The sequence below is a fragment of the Danio rerio genome, chromosome 17, assembly GCF_052040795.2.
Source record: "Danio rerio strain M-AB ecotype USA chromosome 17, GRCz13ab, whole genome shotgun sequence".
Classification (NCBI taxonomy): Eukaryota; Metazoa; Chordata; class Actinopteri; order Cypriniformes; family Danionidae; genus Danio; species Danio rerio.
In genome coordinates this window covers 47756424-47772500 of record NC_141037.1, presented here as the reverse complement: position 1 = coordinate 47772500, position 16077 = coordinate 47756424, and the positions used below count along the sequence as shown (strand labels likewise).

The following is a 16077-nucleotide window of genomic DNA, read 5'->3' as shown; positions in this document are numbered from 1 at the left end:
GTCTTTGTCTGTCTGTCCTCCATATCGATCCTCTTCCACCTCCAAATTCCTCCCGCAGCCATCTTGCGCCAATGGCCTCTGAGTTTTTCCGGATTCTGTCTGTAAATCAGCTGTCTGCCGGTGGTTTTCTCCAGTCGAGGTCTGTCTTTGATCAAGCCTGTCCACATGATCACCTTAGGTAAAAGTTTTTGTTTCTTAAAATTTTTCATGCTTTTTAAAATATTTTGTTACAATGAACTTGACCAAAAAAAAAATAAATAAAGGAAAAATAATTGTTAAACATGTCATGTTTTTTCCTAGGACGAATTGTAAAATTACATATTTCATGCTTTGTTCATTCTCCACAAATAAACATGTAGCAAATTATAATAATAACGTAGATGAACTTGCACGCATATCCACATTAATAATCTGTGACAAATTATAATGTAGATTAACGTGCTCGCATACCTACACCATTATTACTGTAGTAAATTAGCTTAAGGTTATTCTTCCTGCACCTTTCCCGCCGTTATAATGTTGCGAGTTATGATTTAGATTTCAATGCTCGCGTACCTTCTGGAACATCATATAGCAGGCTAGCTTAGCGGGAGGAAGATTCATTTGAACGGGGCTTCAAATGAATCGACTTTTGATCCGAACAAACGAATCGTTCAGCGATGCTATCAACATAAAATTTGAGCAGGGTAGCAAGATCAACGTTCAAGACATTAGATTCATTAATATAGACAGGCACCTTTCTTTATACAAAATTAAACTTTATTGACTAATCTAACAGAAACTAACACCTAACACAAACACACATTCGTACAAGCATAGGGAAGAGTAACGTGAGGTAAGAGGTTGAGAAGGTGTAATGATGGGAAAACCTCTGAGTTTGTAAGCACAAACCAAGCAAACCAAACGTAATCAAATTCAATATAACCCTTCTATTGTCTCTTTAGGGTTGATTTAGTTCACACCAGTTTAGATGTTGGGAGAAAGTTGATACTTGCGGTCTGTTCGTGATGTCCGAGCTCCCGTTGTTGAGCACGTGGTTGGTTGGCTGATCCTTTGTTCTCCCAAGGGTTGTAGTGTTTGAAGTGGAGCCGCAAAAGTTTCCGAACAGTGAAATTTCCGAGCGTGGTGCGATTAACCCTTTCCGTCTGGGTTTCCGCCTGCTTTCTTGAAGGTTTCAATACTTAGGTTTGTGAGGAAGTGGTAGAGAGTTTTCAAGACAGTTTCAAAAACAGAGGCCTTTGTATGGAGCGAGGTCATGCCTACAGCGCGCGCGCGATCAGTTCTCTCCGCTCGCTCGCTGGTTCTTCTCTCTGCTCGCGCGAAACATTTTGGATTTTTGTCAGTCCTGGGGTGGGACTTGGTTTACTTGTTATCTCTAACTCTGCCTTTCTGGAAGTTAGCTGGGATTGGACGCAGGTTAAAAGATCAAGCTTAATACAATTTGCAAGTCATAATCATAAGAAACTTTCTGAGAACTTTATGAACTTTATGAGGATTCAATCTCGAGAAACAGTCAAATAATGATAATTAATCTTCTAAAATAATGACTTGCATTCTTGTAACATGACTTTCTGAACCCATTTGATTTGTTCCGTGCAGCACTTGTCTGGTTTGTTGTATTTTGAAGATCCCCTGTGCGCTCGCGAGCTGTAGTTTTCTAGCATGTAGACCTGTAATCTGCTCACAGTTCACTTCTCCTCGCGTGCAAACATCACCGCTGCGCACGATTAATATTGGCATTGATTTGCCGCCATACCTTTGGAGCCGGGAGAGAGAGGGAGGAGTTCCCAGGCAGCGTGTTTCAGAGCAGAGGGTAGTTTTTGAAGAGAGCGAGAGAGGGAGTTTAGCTTGGTCTTCAACTTTTATAGGGCGGGTTCGGATCCACCCTCCATGGAAAGTTGACCAATTAGAAGCTACCTTCCTTGAATAGTAATTTACAGCTCTTTGTCTGAGGCAGAAGAATTTGCATAAGCAAATTTTATGTAAATCGGGACAGAAATGTTAAAGTTTCTTAAAACGTTAATATGTTGCACTCATATTAAAATAAAATGTCAACGATCAATTTGTACAGCGAGTAAGCTTTTCAAAAAGTCCAAACTTGAACAGTATAAGAGGATGTTTAGCTTAGGTACAGTTAAACATTATATGCGGGGGTATTAAAACCCAAAAATATTAATACAAGTGAAAGGGAAACTTTGCAAAACATATGATTAAACATAAAGAGAGTAAAGTTTATATGAAAACAGTGTTAAACAAGCAGTTTAAATAGTCCTTTATAAGTCATTCCTGTGTTTAATGCCGCATGGCACATTCCTTTGGGTCGTAAATACCTTGGAATTAGGTTTCAAATCTTCTCTGGGCAAAGTTGGCTGGTGGTGGAATAAAATGCAAAATATTTATGTGTCTGGTCGGCCATATTCGTTACAAATATTTCTTAAGTAGCTGTTGACAGCTTTTGAAAAAAAAAAAAACAATACAAAAATAAAACAAAACAAAACAAAAAATCTGAAAAATTTGTTGTGTGTAATAACAATGGAATGATACAAGGAGAAAGTTCTGAAATACTGAAACATAATTGATACTTTATATAAAAGTCTTTTTTGGCGATGGCAGGCAGCTTAAGACACCTCTTATATGGAGAATGAACCTTTCAGACCTTAACAGGGTGTAAAAATCTTGATTGTTCTGCGGGTCTTGCCTATCAAATCTAAACTTTAATTTGTATTTTCTATTGGATTCAAGTCAAGTGTTTGTCTGGGCCATTCTACAGCATGAGTTTCTTTCTCTGAAAGCATCTGAGAGTTTCCTTGTCTGTGTTTGAATCATTGGGCCCTATCATACACCCGGTGCAGTGTGGCGCAAGGCGCGGTGCAATAGTTTTTTTTATTAGTTTCAGCTTGCCGCAAGAGTCGTTTTGAGGCATTGCGCTACGCTGTTTAAATAGCAAATGCATTAGTGCTCATTTGTACGCCCATAGGCGTTCTGGTCTAAAAAGGAAGGCGTTCTGAGGCGGACCGCTGGCGCGTTGCTATTTTGAGAAACTATAATAGATTTTTCATTAGATTAAAACTAACCCGGTCTAAACTCCGGCGCAGAGTTGCGCCTCGCTTACGCACTGCTTAATACGCAGAAGAGAGCAATGTAGGCAAATATCTTTACATATGAAAAAAATTAAATATTAAGGATATATATATAGGATATAATAAGAATAGATATAGGATATAAATATAAAGGATTAAAATATTACAAAACATATTATTTTCTAGCCTACATAAATATGAAAAATCACTGCTTTTATGTCTTCTTCATCTCGAGAGGCTTTTTCAGTTCATTCATAACAATTTGCTTTTGTATAATGTTATTATTATTAGCAGTATTATTTATTATATCCATATTTATATTTGTTTTATTAAAAACAAGCTTAGATTTGCCCACCTGTCAGGTTTTAGACCATATGGGGCACAGCATGTGTTTTAGGATATAACTCAGGTTTTTTGTTTTTGTTTTTGAGCACATTTTGTTAATATTATTCATTTATTCGTTTGCTGGAAATAAGAACTGAATTTAGAAATAGTTTTGAAATTAATATTTGCGCTTAACAAACAAAATTATTTATTTATATACTAATTGATGTCTGTGCGTAAAGGTTTTCTCTATCCAAGAGCGAATGTGAAAGTAGTTCCATAATCTCTCATTCTCACGCAGTAGATGCTCTGTTTAACAGTTTTCTGTTAAAAAACAGTTAACTGTTAAATGTTTGCTAGTGAAATGCTAATTTTTTCCACTTGGACTTACTTTGCGTCCTGTAAATAGTGAATGCGCTATTGGCGTGACGCAGCTGACTCTTAAAGGGAATGAGAGATGAGACTCTATTTGGTTTAATCTCAAAACACACCTATAAGTCATTAAGAAAATAAACTCAACCCTTTGCGCCGCGGCGCAAGGCAGATATCCCGTCCTTAAATTAGCAAAAACGCGTCCTGACAAGCCCTGAAAGCGTTTGCACCCTGCGTTTTGCGCTCTGCGCATGGACCTTCAAAATAGAGCCCATTGTCTTGCTGAAATGTCCACTCTGGTTTCACCTTCATCATCCTTTCTAATGTAGATGTTGGACTGAAGCAGCTAATATTCGTGTACAATGAAGAAGGGCAGAGGGTTGCTGAAGAAGTACTTACAGATTTCATCTGCTGTCTGGGCTTTTACTGCCTTTTTACACGTCACCTTCTTCATGTGTTCAATTCTTTTTCCATGCATGATTTAATTTTTTTACACATAACTTCATTTGGAAACCAGTTAGATTTATTTTTTTATTTTTTTATTTTATTTTTTTTTCACGGTTTCATTTTACTATGATTTTTCTGTGAAGCTGCTTTGACACAATCTACATTTGTAAAAGTGCTATACAAATAAAATTGAATTGAATTGAATTGAATTAAAATTTATATATAGATTTCTTTGGTTGTTACAAACATCCGGGGAAAATTAAAAGTCAACGGCACCTTTAGAAATATGTTTTCTGGGAAAAATGGTGACATGTTCAGTACTTAATTTCGCCGCTGTATGTACTCAAACTAGAACAGAATTATATAGGATATAAGACAGAGCCTTGTGAAACTCTATATTTAAAATAGACTATGTCTTTTAAGCTATCATTGAAGATGGCAGGGTATTTAAATGCAATTTTCTTCATCTTTAGGTTCATTGGCCAAGGATTAAAGGTGACATACGAGCACTGCCAAGGTTCTGGTGTTCGCACACTGAACACGGATCTCTCTCTGAGTCAGGTGGAGCTTCTGGAATGCCTGTACTCCACTGACAGTCACACAACAAAGAGTGGAGCCCAGTACACAGAGGTATTTTTGGTCACAAGTGGTTTGTGGTTAAACAATAGTTCCTTTTTTTTTAAAATTTTATTATTATAATTATGAATTTTGTTGTGTTTCTCATAAATTAGCTTTTCACGTTTGATGTCCCAGCAAGTAATGAATCACCTTCTCCTACCTGCCTACATTTGCTCTACAAACTTACAGAACGCAGAGGGCCACAGGTAATGTTAAAGTGTTGCATGACTTCCTCACAGTTAAGTGATTTAATATGATATGATATAATGTGTCTACATATGTCAAATTTGATACTCGAACTTTACTATTGTTTCAAATTGATCACAAGCCACTTGCAGACAGTAAACATGTTTTTACTATCAGGGCGGGCAGGTACGTCTAAGCACTGTTCCTCGCAGGGCAGAAATGCAGGTGGAGCTTGGTAAAGTACGCTCGGAGTGTGACATCAGCATTGTGGACAGGCTCAACTCTCTACTCCAGCCACAGAAACTGGTTACCACTGAGATGATGGCGTCTCACATGTACACCTCATACAATAAACACATCAGTCTGGTAAGAAATGATAGTATCTCTCTGTGCTTATACGATTTATTCACCCAAATATTTAAATCCTGTCATTAATCTCTTGAGAACCCCATTTATTTTCAGAAAACCAAATTAAAAGATTGTAGATGAAATCTGAGAGCTCTCTCATCCTCCATAGACAGCAATGGTCAGGAAATATTTAGAGTCCAACAACAAACATTGTCAAAACATTCAATGTGACTTTAATGGTTCAACTTTAATCATATGAAGGTTCAAGAACAATTTTGTGTTTCAAAAAACTGTAAACTGTTGTGTTTTTCATGTCTGCTGTCGAATGAGGGAAGATATATGTTAACGAATCATTTTTACTGTCTTTTTAGCACTCAAAATGGTTTGTTGGAACCACTGAAATCACATGGAATGTTTTGACAATGTTTTTGGTTCCTTTTTTGGACTTTGAATGTCTCTGCGTATGTGGCTTTTTATGCAGGATGAGAGAGCTCATTTAAAATATCTTAACTTGCAATCTCAAGTTGAACAAAGGTCTCAGTGGATTAATACGATATCATAGTTTAATTCACCTCCTTCATTTACTTATGTAATTTGCAACATTTTTTTTGTGTGTGTGTTTTCCTCACAAGCATAAGGCCTTTGCAGAGGTCTTCCTAGATGATAGTCGCACTCCAGCACACTGCCATGTATCCGTGTCAATAAATGCACCTCTGGTGTCGCTAGTGGTGCGGTTTCCGATCCCAGACCTGCGCTCAGATCAGGAGAGGGGACCTTGGTTTAAGAAGTCCCTGCAGAAAGAGCTTCTGCAGCTGGAGCTGGAGGATCTGGAGCTCAAGACCGAGTTCACTGGAGGAAACTCATCAGAGCAGACCAAGATGGAGCTCACTTTTAAAGAGCTCAACGGTACTGTACTATAAACAATCTCTTGATGAGACTATATAAGGGTGTACTCGCACTATGTACAGTTGTCTTGAACATGGCGAAAGCATGCTTGTCCACCCTCCTGTCTCCCCCGATGGCCCGCACTGACATTACATTCAGGCCTGGGCACGCTTACCTAAGTCATCGGCAGAATGGTCAGAAGCACTCTGGCTCAGCACAGTTTAGATTTCTTTATTTATGTCATTTGACATGGTGACACACATTTAAATATTTCGCCGAACAGGTCAGCCACTTTTCACGTTCATAAACAATCATAAAGTCCTCGTGCTGCAGGTATTAGGAGGTTTGCCGAAGGTACGCAGCTTTCATGCCTAGTGAGGGGTTTGCGTCTTTAATAACCTACGACTGTTTGTGCTCATTGAACAGTAAGAATGATAAATAAATCCATATGAAACAGTCCCTTAAAAGTCACGTTTCGCTTTCAGTTTCGGGCTTAGGCGCGTTTTGTACTCACACACAAGCGTACCACGCCAAAGCCCAAGTGAACCACGCTCACTGTGCCTGAACCCGATTCAGCGCACTCACACTTCTCAAACGATCAGGGAAACGGGCCTGGGCACGGTTCGGATAGCATAGTGTGAGTGGGCCCTAAATAAACTTGCAGCTTGTAGCTCAAGTAAATTTGAATGGAAGTGGACAATAATGATGGTATGATTTTTTTATAAGAAAAATGTTTCTCTAAACTATTATGTTTAGAAATGTGTTAAAAAAATCTTAATTCCATTAAACAAAAATTGGGGAAAAATATCCAGGGGGCTAATAATTCAAAAAGGCTAGATTTAAGTCTACTATTACTATTAAACAAATCTATCATTATTATTATTGTTATTATTTTGTATTTATGACTTGTAATATGCAACTTGTATGTTCCATTTGTGTTTGTTAAATTGTTGAACATTCTAACCAAACACAAGCACATATTTTGTATAGAGGTCCCCAAAGCTTTGTTTTGCTCATTTTAGGAGTGTGACTTTATTTTTTGCATTTGTTGTTATGTTGATGACACACAAGATCAAACGTCCTACAAAGTTTCTTTCGAGTTTCTCAAAGCTTTGTCTTGCTCATTTTAGGATATATGACATTTCTGTTTACTTTCGTTGGTCTAATTATGACACATAGGTTTGAACTTCCTCCAGATCAGTTAAAAATAACCCTTTCTGGGTCAGATGAGTGCATTAAGGGCACTAAAAACTAAAGGCTCTCCAAACTCTAAGAGATACTCCAATTCAAGTAGTATATTTCAAATGTTTATTAATATTAATAAATGGTGATGCAAATATTATTATTATTTCATCCATGCTGGTTAGATTTTTAAACATTATAACAATTCATGTCAGTGTGAAGAAAAATTAAAGTTGCAGATGTGAAATTACAGTATAGCATTGTACTTTGTAACATTTAAAGAGTGATGTTTAATTAATTAAATTATATATAAATTATTACATTTTTAATATGCTTTCTAAACCTTTTTGACTTCAATACATTTTCTTTTTAATAGACATTTAATGACACTGTGTGTTTTTTTTTGCAACTATAGGGTCATTTCAAGAAGACAAAGATCATCCCCCAGCCAGGTTCTTAAGGGTAGCTAACACAATGGAGGAGGACATGACTTCATCCTGTGGCAAATTTGACTGGCCAAGGTAATGCTGCACTCTCTGTGTTCTGTTTTATTCATAGCCATCATGTTGATCTTTATCGACAACTTCATCAAAACACAGAAGCTAAAAGCATTTTTTTCTTCTATACCCATTCAGGGTGGTTCTAAAGTTAAACCCGATGGCCGTGCGCTCCATCTTAGAGCGTATAACAGCTGAGGAAGAGGAGGAAGAAGCAGACGGTCACTCACAGGAGGAGGAGGAGGAGGAAGAAGAAGGAGCCGCACACTCCTTGAAGGACGTGTGTGACTTCGGCAAACCTGAGCCATCACCATTCTCCTCCCGACGTGTCATGTATGAAAATGAGGAGGTATTAAGATTTGTTGATTTTTTTTTTTCTCTGTTTGATAAATAGTTACAATATTAAAGGTTATGTGAAGTGATTTAAATTGTGTTTGATGTAATCTCAACTAAAACACGAAGATAGGTTGGGACATAGTGTAGCTCCTCCCCTTTTTAAAAAAACAGTTAATAGCGTTTTGTTTTATCACAGCACTGCCAGTTAGAGTGTTTGAGCTCAAGTGCATTAAATGAAAAGCAAACTAGAAGTGTCTTAAATGGGGTGGGACATGTCAGATACTAGAGAGCATTTGATTTGGTTATGATTTGATGAGAAACTAGTATTGGTTGACATGAATAAAATCGTTAATCCATTTATTCGGAAGTGGCAAACTACAACTTTACACATTTTTTTTCACTGTTTTGGAGTACAGTAGCTTACAGATATTTTAAAAATGAATAGTACTAATACTAACATCTAAAAAATCTTTCATAGTTTAATTTCATGGGATCTTTAAGAATAATGGTTTTAAGGATTTACTTGAAAAAAATAATATAATATAATATAATATAATATAATATAATATAACATTTCAGAAGTGCTGAACTACATCAATAATTTAAACATATTTGTAATAACATTCTTAACATTTTAATAACAGATGGTCATCCCAGGAGACGTGTTGGAGATGACAGAATTCCAGGAGAAAACCATGAGCAACTCTCGTTACATCCTTGAACTGTTTTTCCCTAATGTGCAGCTCTCTTTTCCCAGTAAAGTCTTTTATGAGAAACTGCACAACCGGTAATTATTAATACATTTATAAATTAATCTACATTAACAAAATGTTATGTAAGGTTTTAAGTTGTTGCTTATTTGCTTGTTTTTTTTTTTTTATAATAGGATTAATAATGACCTGTTGCTATGGGAGCCTACTGCTCCATCTCCTGTTGAGACAGTGGAGAACATCCCGTATGGTGTGGGTCTGTCTGTAGCCAGTCAACTCATCAATACGTACAGTAAAGACAGCTTCAGTCAGTTCAGATCCACTGGCCCTGAGGGTAAAGAACATTTCCCCTTCTGCTTACTTCAATTTTTAATATCAACAGCATGGAAAGATCATAAAAGTATTGATGTTGCTAGCTCTTATTAGGGCCAGAGCACCAGGGGAACAAGGGGTATGACCCTATTGAAATGGCTATTTTATTGTTCTTCTACAAAGTGATGATGGTCTAAACATGCTTGAAACTCGCTGAGTTTCTTGAAGTGAAATCTGAAATTCAGCAGGAAGTCGAAAGTTTTTTACATTTTCAAGCCTCATATTTTAAAGGAACATTCCACTTTTTAGGCTCTGGCTCTCTCAGGAGCACGTTTAGCTTAGCTTATCTTCACATAGCTTAGCATACATAATTGAATTGGATTAGCATCTTGTTAATTTCTTGTGTATTAAGACTAACAGAAATTGATAAATTGCTATTTCATAGGTCAATATAGCTGGTAACTATACTTTTATTCTGGTGTAATAATCAAGGAACTTTGCTGCCATATCATGGTTGCAGCAAGCACATTGATATTATGCAACGCTCTTAACTAGTTACCTAGCTGGGGACAATTTTCAGGAGCTGTGTAATATTATTGCGCCTGCTGTAGCCATGGTGCGGCAGCAAAGTTCCTTAATCATTATGCCGGAATGAAAGTATAGTTTTTCCTAGAGATTTAATCAGATCAGCACCAAATTTGGCCTGTTTAATCCAAAGCCTTCTGCTTTGTTAAATTGTTAATATGTTGTGTTTTTGTTGAAGAGCATGGTCTTGTGTCCTGAAGGCATCCTCATGCTAACTTTCAGTTACAGCTCCACCTGCTAGCAGAAGGCCATTTGTTTTTACTTTTGTTTTTATATTCCTCACCTATTCCTCATTCTTGATGTGTGGGTCATTGTAATGCTGAACATTTTATCTGGAATCCTGTGTCTGTGTTTTTGTTTTGAATTGTTTTATTATTATATGTGTAGAGGAAGAGAGTGGTTCTGAGGAAGAGATCCTGCAGTATTACACTCCTGCTGAACTGGGTTATAGAAACAGAAGGAAGAAGAGAAGTAAGATGCAGCCTAAGAACTCTCAGAGCCTCTTTTCCATCCTCCTGTCTGTTAACCATGGCCTGCTGGCTCTTAACAAACAGCTGAAGGTATCATGTCAATGTTTATTTCATTTTATTGCCAAGTAATATTTACATGGCCTAATCTAATAAATGCTAATGCTTACAGCAGGATGATAGTAGCGGGCTTGAAAAAAAGCATGGTGAATTCTGGTTAGAGGTGAAAAATGGGACTCTGTTTTGCGTGACTCAGCATGAAGGCTACAAAGACCAGCATTATGTCTGCTTTCACACATCTCAGGCCTGTCTCTATCACCACGGTAAGCAAACAATGTGCTTTCCTTATTTTTAGGTGTTGTTTTTCAGTTGAAGCCTTAGTTAGGCCAAAATGTTTAATTTACAACCTTAAGGGATTTCAAATCTTCATGAGTTTCTTCATTCTGTTGAACATAAAGGAAGATAATTGAAGAAAACCGAAAAATTGTAAATATTGACCTCCGTTGAAGGAAAACAAATACTATTGGAAGTCAATGACTACAGGTTTCCAGCTTCCTTCAAAAGATCTTCTTTTGTGTTCAACAGAATAATTAACTCATAAAGATTTAAAACCAGTAAAGAGTGAATAAACAACAGCATTTTTTTTTTCTGCGAATTGTACCTTTAAGCTGATATTACCTTTACAGATTTTCCTATTACAGGTCTCGTTTAAGTATGTCAGTTATGATCAGATACACACTCTGTTGAATGTGTGATTAATTTAGTCCTGGTGCACACTTCTTGATATCTTTTTGTGTTTAATTTGTCAGGCTCTGTGGATGGAGATGCCTCTGAGTGGAGTGTGACTCTGCCCTGCAGGACTCGTCCTCATTGGCTGGAGCCTGTGATGTATGCGTCTGAATCTGCCCCAGAAAAGGCATCTCCTTCTGAAGGGCTCAGTTTGGAGCCCTACAGCATGCTTTCTGTCGCTGTTAAAGTTTCCTCTCACATCACAGAACGCAATGTCAAGGCAAGACACATAATCTTACATGAAAGCTGTTTAAAACTTAAATGTATAGTTTAAAGCTGAAAACCTGCAACCATTTACATCTGTAGTCAGAAAAACAAATACTATGGAAGTCAGTGGTTGCAGGTTTTTAGCTTTTTAAAAATATTTTATTTTGTGTTCAACAGAAGAAAGAAAAGGGTGAGTAAATGACGACAAAACTTTCATTTTAGAGCAAACTATTCCTTTAAATGTACTTTTTAAAAGAGAGATTTAAAAAATTCTGTTATTTTTAGATTTGTGAAAGAGTCTTTAAAACATTTTAAATAGCACATCTGGCTATGATTGGTTATAAATATTTTGTGAACGTAAACTTAGCTTATTTGAATTTATTATATAAATAAATTAATGAATATTTCACGTTTCTGTTTTTTTGTCTAGTGTCTTTATTTACTATTTTTATTTATGTCTTTATTTTACGTTTCAGGAGTTTCTCATCGCCATTGGCATGAGGGGAGTCACACTGGAACACAAAGTGGTGCCTTTAGGTCTGGGTTGGTATGACCAGGTAAAATAAATAAATATATATATATTTTTTAAAAATTATAATAATTTATATACGTAGATACATACGTATATACATACACAGTTGAAGTCAGATTATAAGCCCCCTTGAATTATTAGCCTCCCTGTTTCTTTTTGTTCTCCAAATTTTTAGAAGAGTTTTTCAACACATTTTTAAACAATAGTTTTAATAACTCATTTTTATTTTTATAACTGATTTATTTGATCTTTGCCATGATGACAGTACATAATATTTGGCTCAATATTTTTCAACACACGTCTATACAGCTTGAAGTGACATTTAAAGGCTTAACTAAGTTAATTAGGTTAACTAGGCAGGTTAGGGTAATTAGGCAAGTTATTGTATAACGATGGTTTGTACTGTTGACTATCAAAAACATATATAGCTTAAAGGGGCTGATAATTTTGACCTTAAAGTGGTTTAAAAAAAAAAAAGAAACGGCCTTTTATCTAGCCCAAATAAAACAAATATTATCCGACATACTGTGAAAATTGCTTTGCTCTGTTAAACACCATTTGGGAAATATATAAAATAAAAAATTCAAAGGGGGGGCTAATAATTCTGATTTCAACTAAATATATATATCTAATATTATTATTAATATTATTATTATTATTATTAATCCTTATTGGTTGTCTGTTGAATTTAGATTGTGGACTTTTTAAATGTGTCAGATGAGCCGGTGCTTGGCTATACTCCTCCGTCATCTGTGTCCACTCTCCACCTGCATCTGTGGAGCTGCTCCCTGGATTATAGGTGATACATTCAACTTGAATAAAGCTCAGTCTGTACCAGCACTTGTGTACAGTGTTTAAAAAGTTAAACTCTCCCTTCAAAGCTCTTTGAAACTTACAATTGTTGGATTTAATTGCATATTTGTCAAGGGTCATTTGCAATTAAATCTGACTCAAAACTCATTTAACCATTCAATATTTCTTTGTTTTTAACTAGCTTTCTGCCAATATCAAATTTTCATGTTGCGATCAATTGCTGCAGCTTTTATTTGGGTAAATGCAGTATTATCAACATTAGTTGCAAAAAATGATTACTTTAAGCAGTTTTTGGTTATTATACATGTTAATGTTTTACATTATTTTATATCATTGTTCAGAGGTAAGAAATGTGTTAAATTAAAAAAGAATGGTAAAGAACAGTTGGTATATTATTAAATCATAAATGTTAGTTAATGCATCACATTCAACAGTGGGAAATAGCCATAGTATAGTTTAGTTAGAAAGCTGCATATGGTGCTGTGATCAACAACTACTGCAGGTGCAGTCTGAATATTAATAAACACAAAATTCTAACACAAAATTAAAATCATAAATAATTAATTATGGAATTTTGTATCAGTATTGTGTATATTCATTATCACAATATATTGAATTCTTGTATCGGCATTTGTCTGTTTTGACCACTATTTCTGAGGATTATATTGATAATGAATCCCACTTTATATTAAATGGCCTTAATTACATGTACTTATAGTGCATTTAAAAAATACAATGTGCTTAATGTGTTCATAACACATTGGTAGGTCTACACAGAATCTGACAGATTTCCGCAGATTTTTTTCGTGCATAAATTTATATTTATTGTTTTTTAAATTAATTTTAGTAATAATATTGACTAAAATTAAAGTGTTTCGTTGATTTATTTACTATACAATTTGTAAAGTAATATTTTCTGTCTTTTAGTAGAGATATTATATGAGAGTCTTGCTTTGTTTACCAAACAAGTGGGTTTAGATGGATTTGCATTGTAACATTAAATAAACGTTAAACAATATTATTTTTAATTTTATGTATTAAGCTTTTAGTTACGATTCTCCCAAAGCCATTCTGCATAAATCTGCAGATTTTTTACAAAATTCTCCAAAGAAATAGCAAAAAATGTCTGCAGATTCTGTCTGGGGGTAAGGTTAGGGACAGGTTTGGTGGCATGGGTGGATTTAGGAATGGTTTAGGTTTAAGGGACAGTCAACTGTTAGTTTCTAACTATTAACTGTTTTTCTCTTTCTAGACCATTGTATTTACCTGTCAGATCTCTGCTTACCGTGGAAACCTTCAGCATTTCCAGCAGTGTGTCTTTAGATCACTCTTCATCCAGTTTGAGGTATAAATTCACATAGTTCTTCAAATTTTTTTTTATGTAACTGAACATTTAATTTGCCATTTTCTCTAATTGTTCACACTTTATTACTTCCCAGAATAATTTTAGATGAAGCTGCATTATTTCTTTCTGACAAGATCAATGCTGTGTCTGTTAATCTAGCTCGAGGTAAGAAGTCATACAAGCAAATGCTGTTTCAGGATATGTCTAATAAACCACACTAGTCTCATTTTCTTATTTTTGTCTTTAGACTATGTGCAGGTGGTTGATATGGGGACGCTGGAACTGAGGATAACAGCAGTCAAACCAGGAGCAGATGGCAAAATAGTATGAAAGTCTCACGTTACACACAAAACCCGTCTACCCTTGCATACAGAACGTTTCAACATCTTGCTCCATGCTTGTCTCTTTAGACGCAACCAAGGTTTGAGCTGCGTTGCTCAAGCGATGTCATTCACATTCGCACCTGTGCAGACTCCTGTGCTGCTCTCATGAACCTTATTCAGTACATAGCCAGCTATGGAGATCTACTACCCCCTTCAGGAATGGAGGCTAAACGCAGAAGCACTAAACAAAGGGTGAAGGTCAGTTCAACTGAGAATCAATCATTGAAAAGTTTTTAATAAGCTGACATTAGCTATGTATCCATCCACCTATTTTTTTATGCGCATTACGATTGATGCAAACGTCATGATGCGCATAAATTTTGAAAATGCGCATAAAAAAATACGCTTAACTGAGTAGGATAAACTTTTTATTCGCTAAAAAAAGATGCTCATAAACTATGATGGAAACACTTTTACCGCACAGATTTCGGTATGCGCATTAAAAAGGTCATGTGATTTTGTTATAAGAGATCATGTGATGATTAAAATGTGTGCGAATGGATAAACCAGCGGGCTGAGCACACTGTAAAACATCTGAAATTTTGTTTTGGTCAATTTAAAATGCCTTACCGTTTCAGTATTAGGGTTATTATATTATTAACAGGGCTTCACATTAACACCGGCCAATCCGCCAAATGCAGGTAATTTCAGCTTTTCGGGTAAGACAGCCACTACCACTAGCCACTTTCGCTGGTTGGAAATCATTTTTTACATTGTAGTTTTCTTTAAGCAGGGTTCGACAAGAAGGATGGCCCAATATGCATGCAAATGTGATCTTAGAATCGACAAACAGCACAACTGACAAAAATAACTGTGTTCGCGCGAGCAAAAGCAGGTGAATACTTTATGAGAGGATGATGACATGCTGTCAAAAACTGGTAAAAAGCGCATTCGATTCAGTTTAATTGCATGAAACAACTGTGTGTAGAGGAAGCGCAAGTGGTGCGATTAGTTGAAATAGACTAGACAAAAAGTAATGCTCGTGTAAGCAGCAGCAGCAGTCACTGCTTTCATTTTAATTTTTCTCAGGCACGTGATCATCCTTTCATTATCACTCGTTGTATGTTTTTACCTGCTTTCTTTTGCTTACAGTTATTTTTGTTAATATAGTTTAATTATCATCCTTTACAATAACATTGCTTTAATATGAGATTAAATCCCCATTTATGTGTAGTAACTGCTGATCTGGGACCTTTAGCCAGAACAGATTACTGTGCATATTTTTGATACAATAGATCTTTTTAAATGTCAATTTGAAAAAAAAAAAAAATCTGTTGAATAAAAAGTGCATGTATATAGCTATATATTTGCTTGTTTTGACACATTTAAAATGTGTGGCTAGGAAATTATTATTTCTTTTTGGTGTGATCAGAGATAAATTTGGTAAATCCTTAATTTTGAGCCCTAAAAAAGTCATGTGAAATAAAAACCAACTGCAATGCGACACAACCCATTTGCTCATGCACAGTGAGCAAGCTCACACAATACACACAAACAGTGAAATAAATGAGGAGGCATGTGGACAACACAACATCTAAATCATTTTCGCATGTCAAAGTCACATTTATTTATATAAATATATTTTCCAAGCAACAAAATTGTGGCTAGTGAAAATGGCAAATGGCTAGTAATATTGGAAATCTACTAGCCACAGTGGCT

At 35.8% G+C, this 16077-nt stretch overlaps 1 protein-coding gene across 4 annotated transcripts in view; it reads left to right on the top strand.

Moving 5' to 3' along the window:
* The window catches only part of atg2b (autophagy related 2B), a 48712-nt gene that overhangs the window by 16760 nt on the left and 15875 nt on the right, over nucleotides 1-16077 (top strand). For 2 of the 4 annotated variants that reach the window (XM_087290988.1, XM_087290987.1), the window contains exons 12-29: nucleotides 1-178; nucleotides 4697-4853; nucleotides 4955-5047; nucleotides 5205-5393; nucleotides 6008-6281; nucleotides 7858-7963; nucleotides 8078-8288; nucleotides 8920-9062; nucleotides 9162-9319; nucleotides 10270-10442; nucleotides 10525-10672; nucleotides 11159-11358; nucleotides 11822-11902; nucleotides 12570-12676; nucleotides 13943-14035; nucleotides 14130-14200; nucleotides 14283-14359; nucleotides 14446-14616. The exon at nucleotides 1-178 is cut by the window's left edge and continues 66 nt beyond it. In XM_087290988.1, the coding sequence (XP_087147114.1) occupies nucleotides 1-178; nucleotides 4697-4853; nucleotides 4955-5047; nucleotides 5205-5393; nucleotides 6008-6281; nucleotides 7858-7963; nucleotides 8078-8288; nucleotides 8920-9062; nucleotides 9162-9319; nucleotides 10270-10442; nucleotides 10525-10672; nucleotides 11159-11358; nucleotides 11822-11902; nucleotides 12570-12676; nucleotides 13943-14035; nucleotides 14130-14200; nucleotides 14283-14359; nucleotides 14446-14616 (2630 nt within the window). Of the gene's footprint in view, nucleotides 179-4696; nucleotides 4854-4954; nucleotides 5048-5204; nucleotides 5394-6007; nucleotides 6282-7857; nucleotides 7964-8077; nucleotides 8289-8919; nucleotides 9063-9161; nucleotides 9320-10269; nucleotides 10443-10521; nucleotides 10673-11158; nucleotides 11359-11821; nucleotides 11903-12569; nucleotides 12677-13942; nucleotides 14036-14129; nucleotides 14201-14282; nucleotides 14360-14445; nucleotides 14617-16077 lie in introns of all 4 variants that reach the window. The other 2 variants (XM_087290986.1, XM_087290985.1) reach the window with 1 other exon arrangement.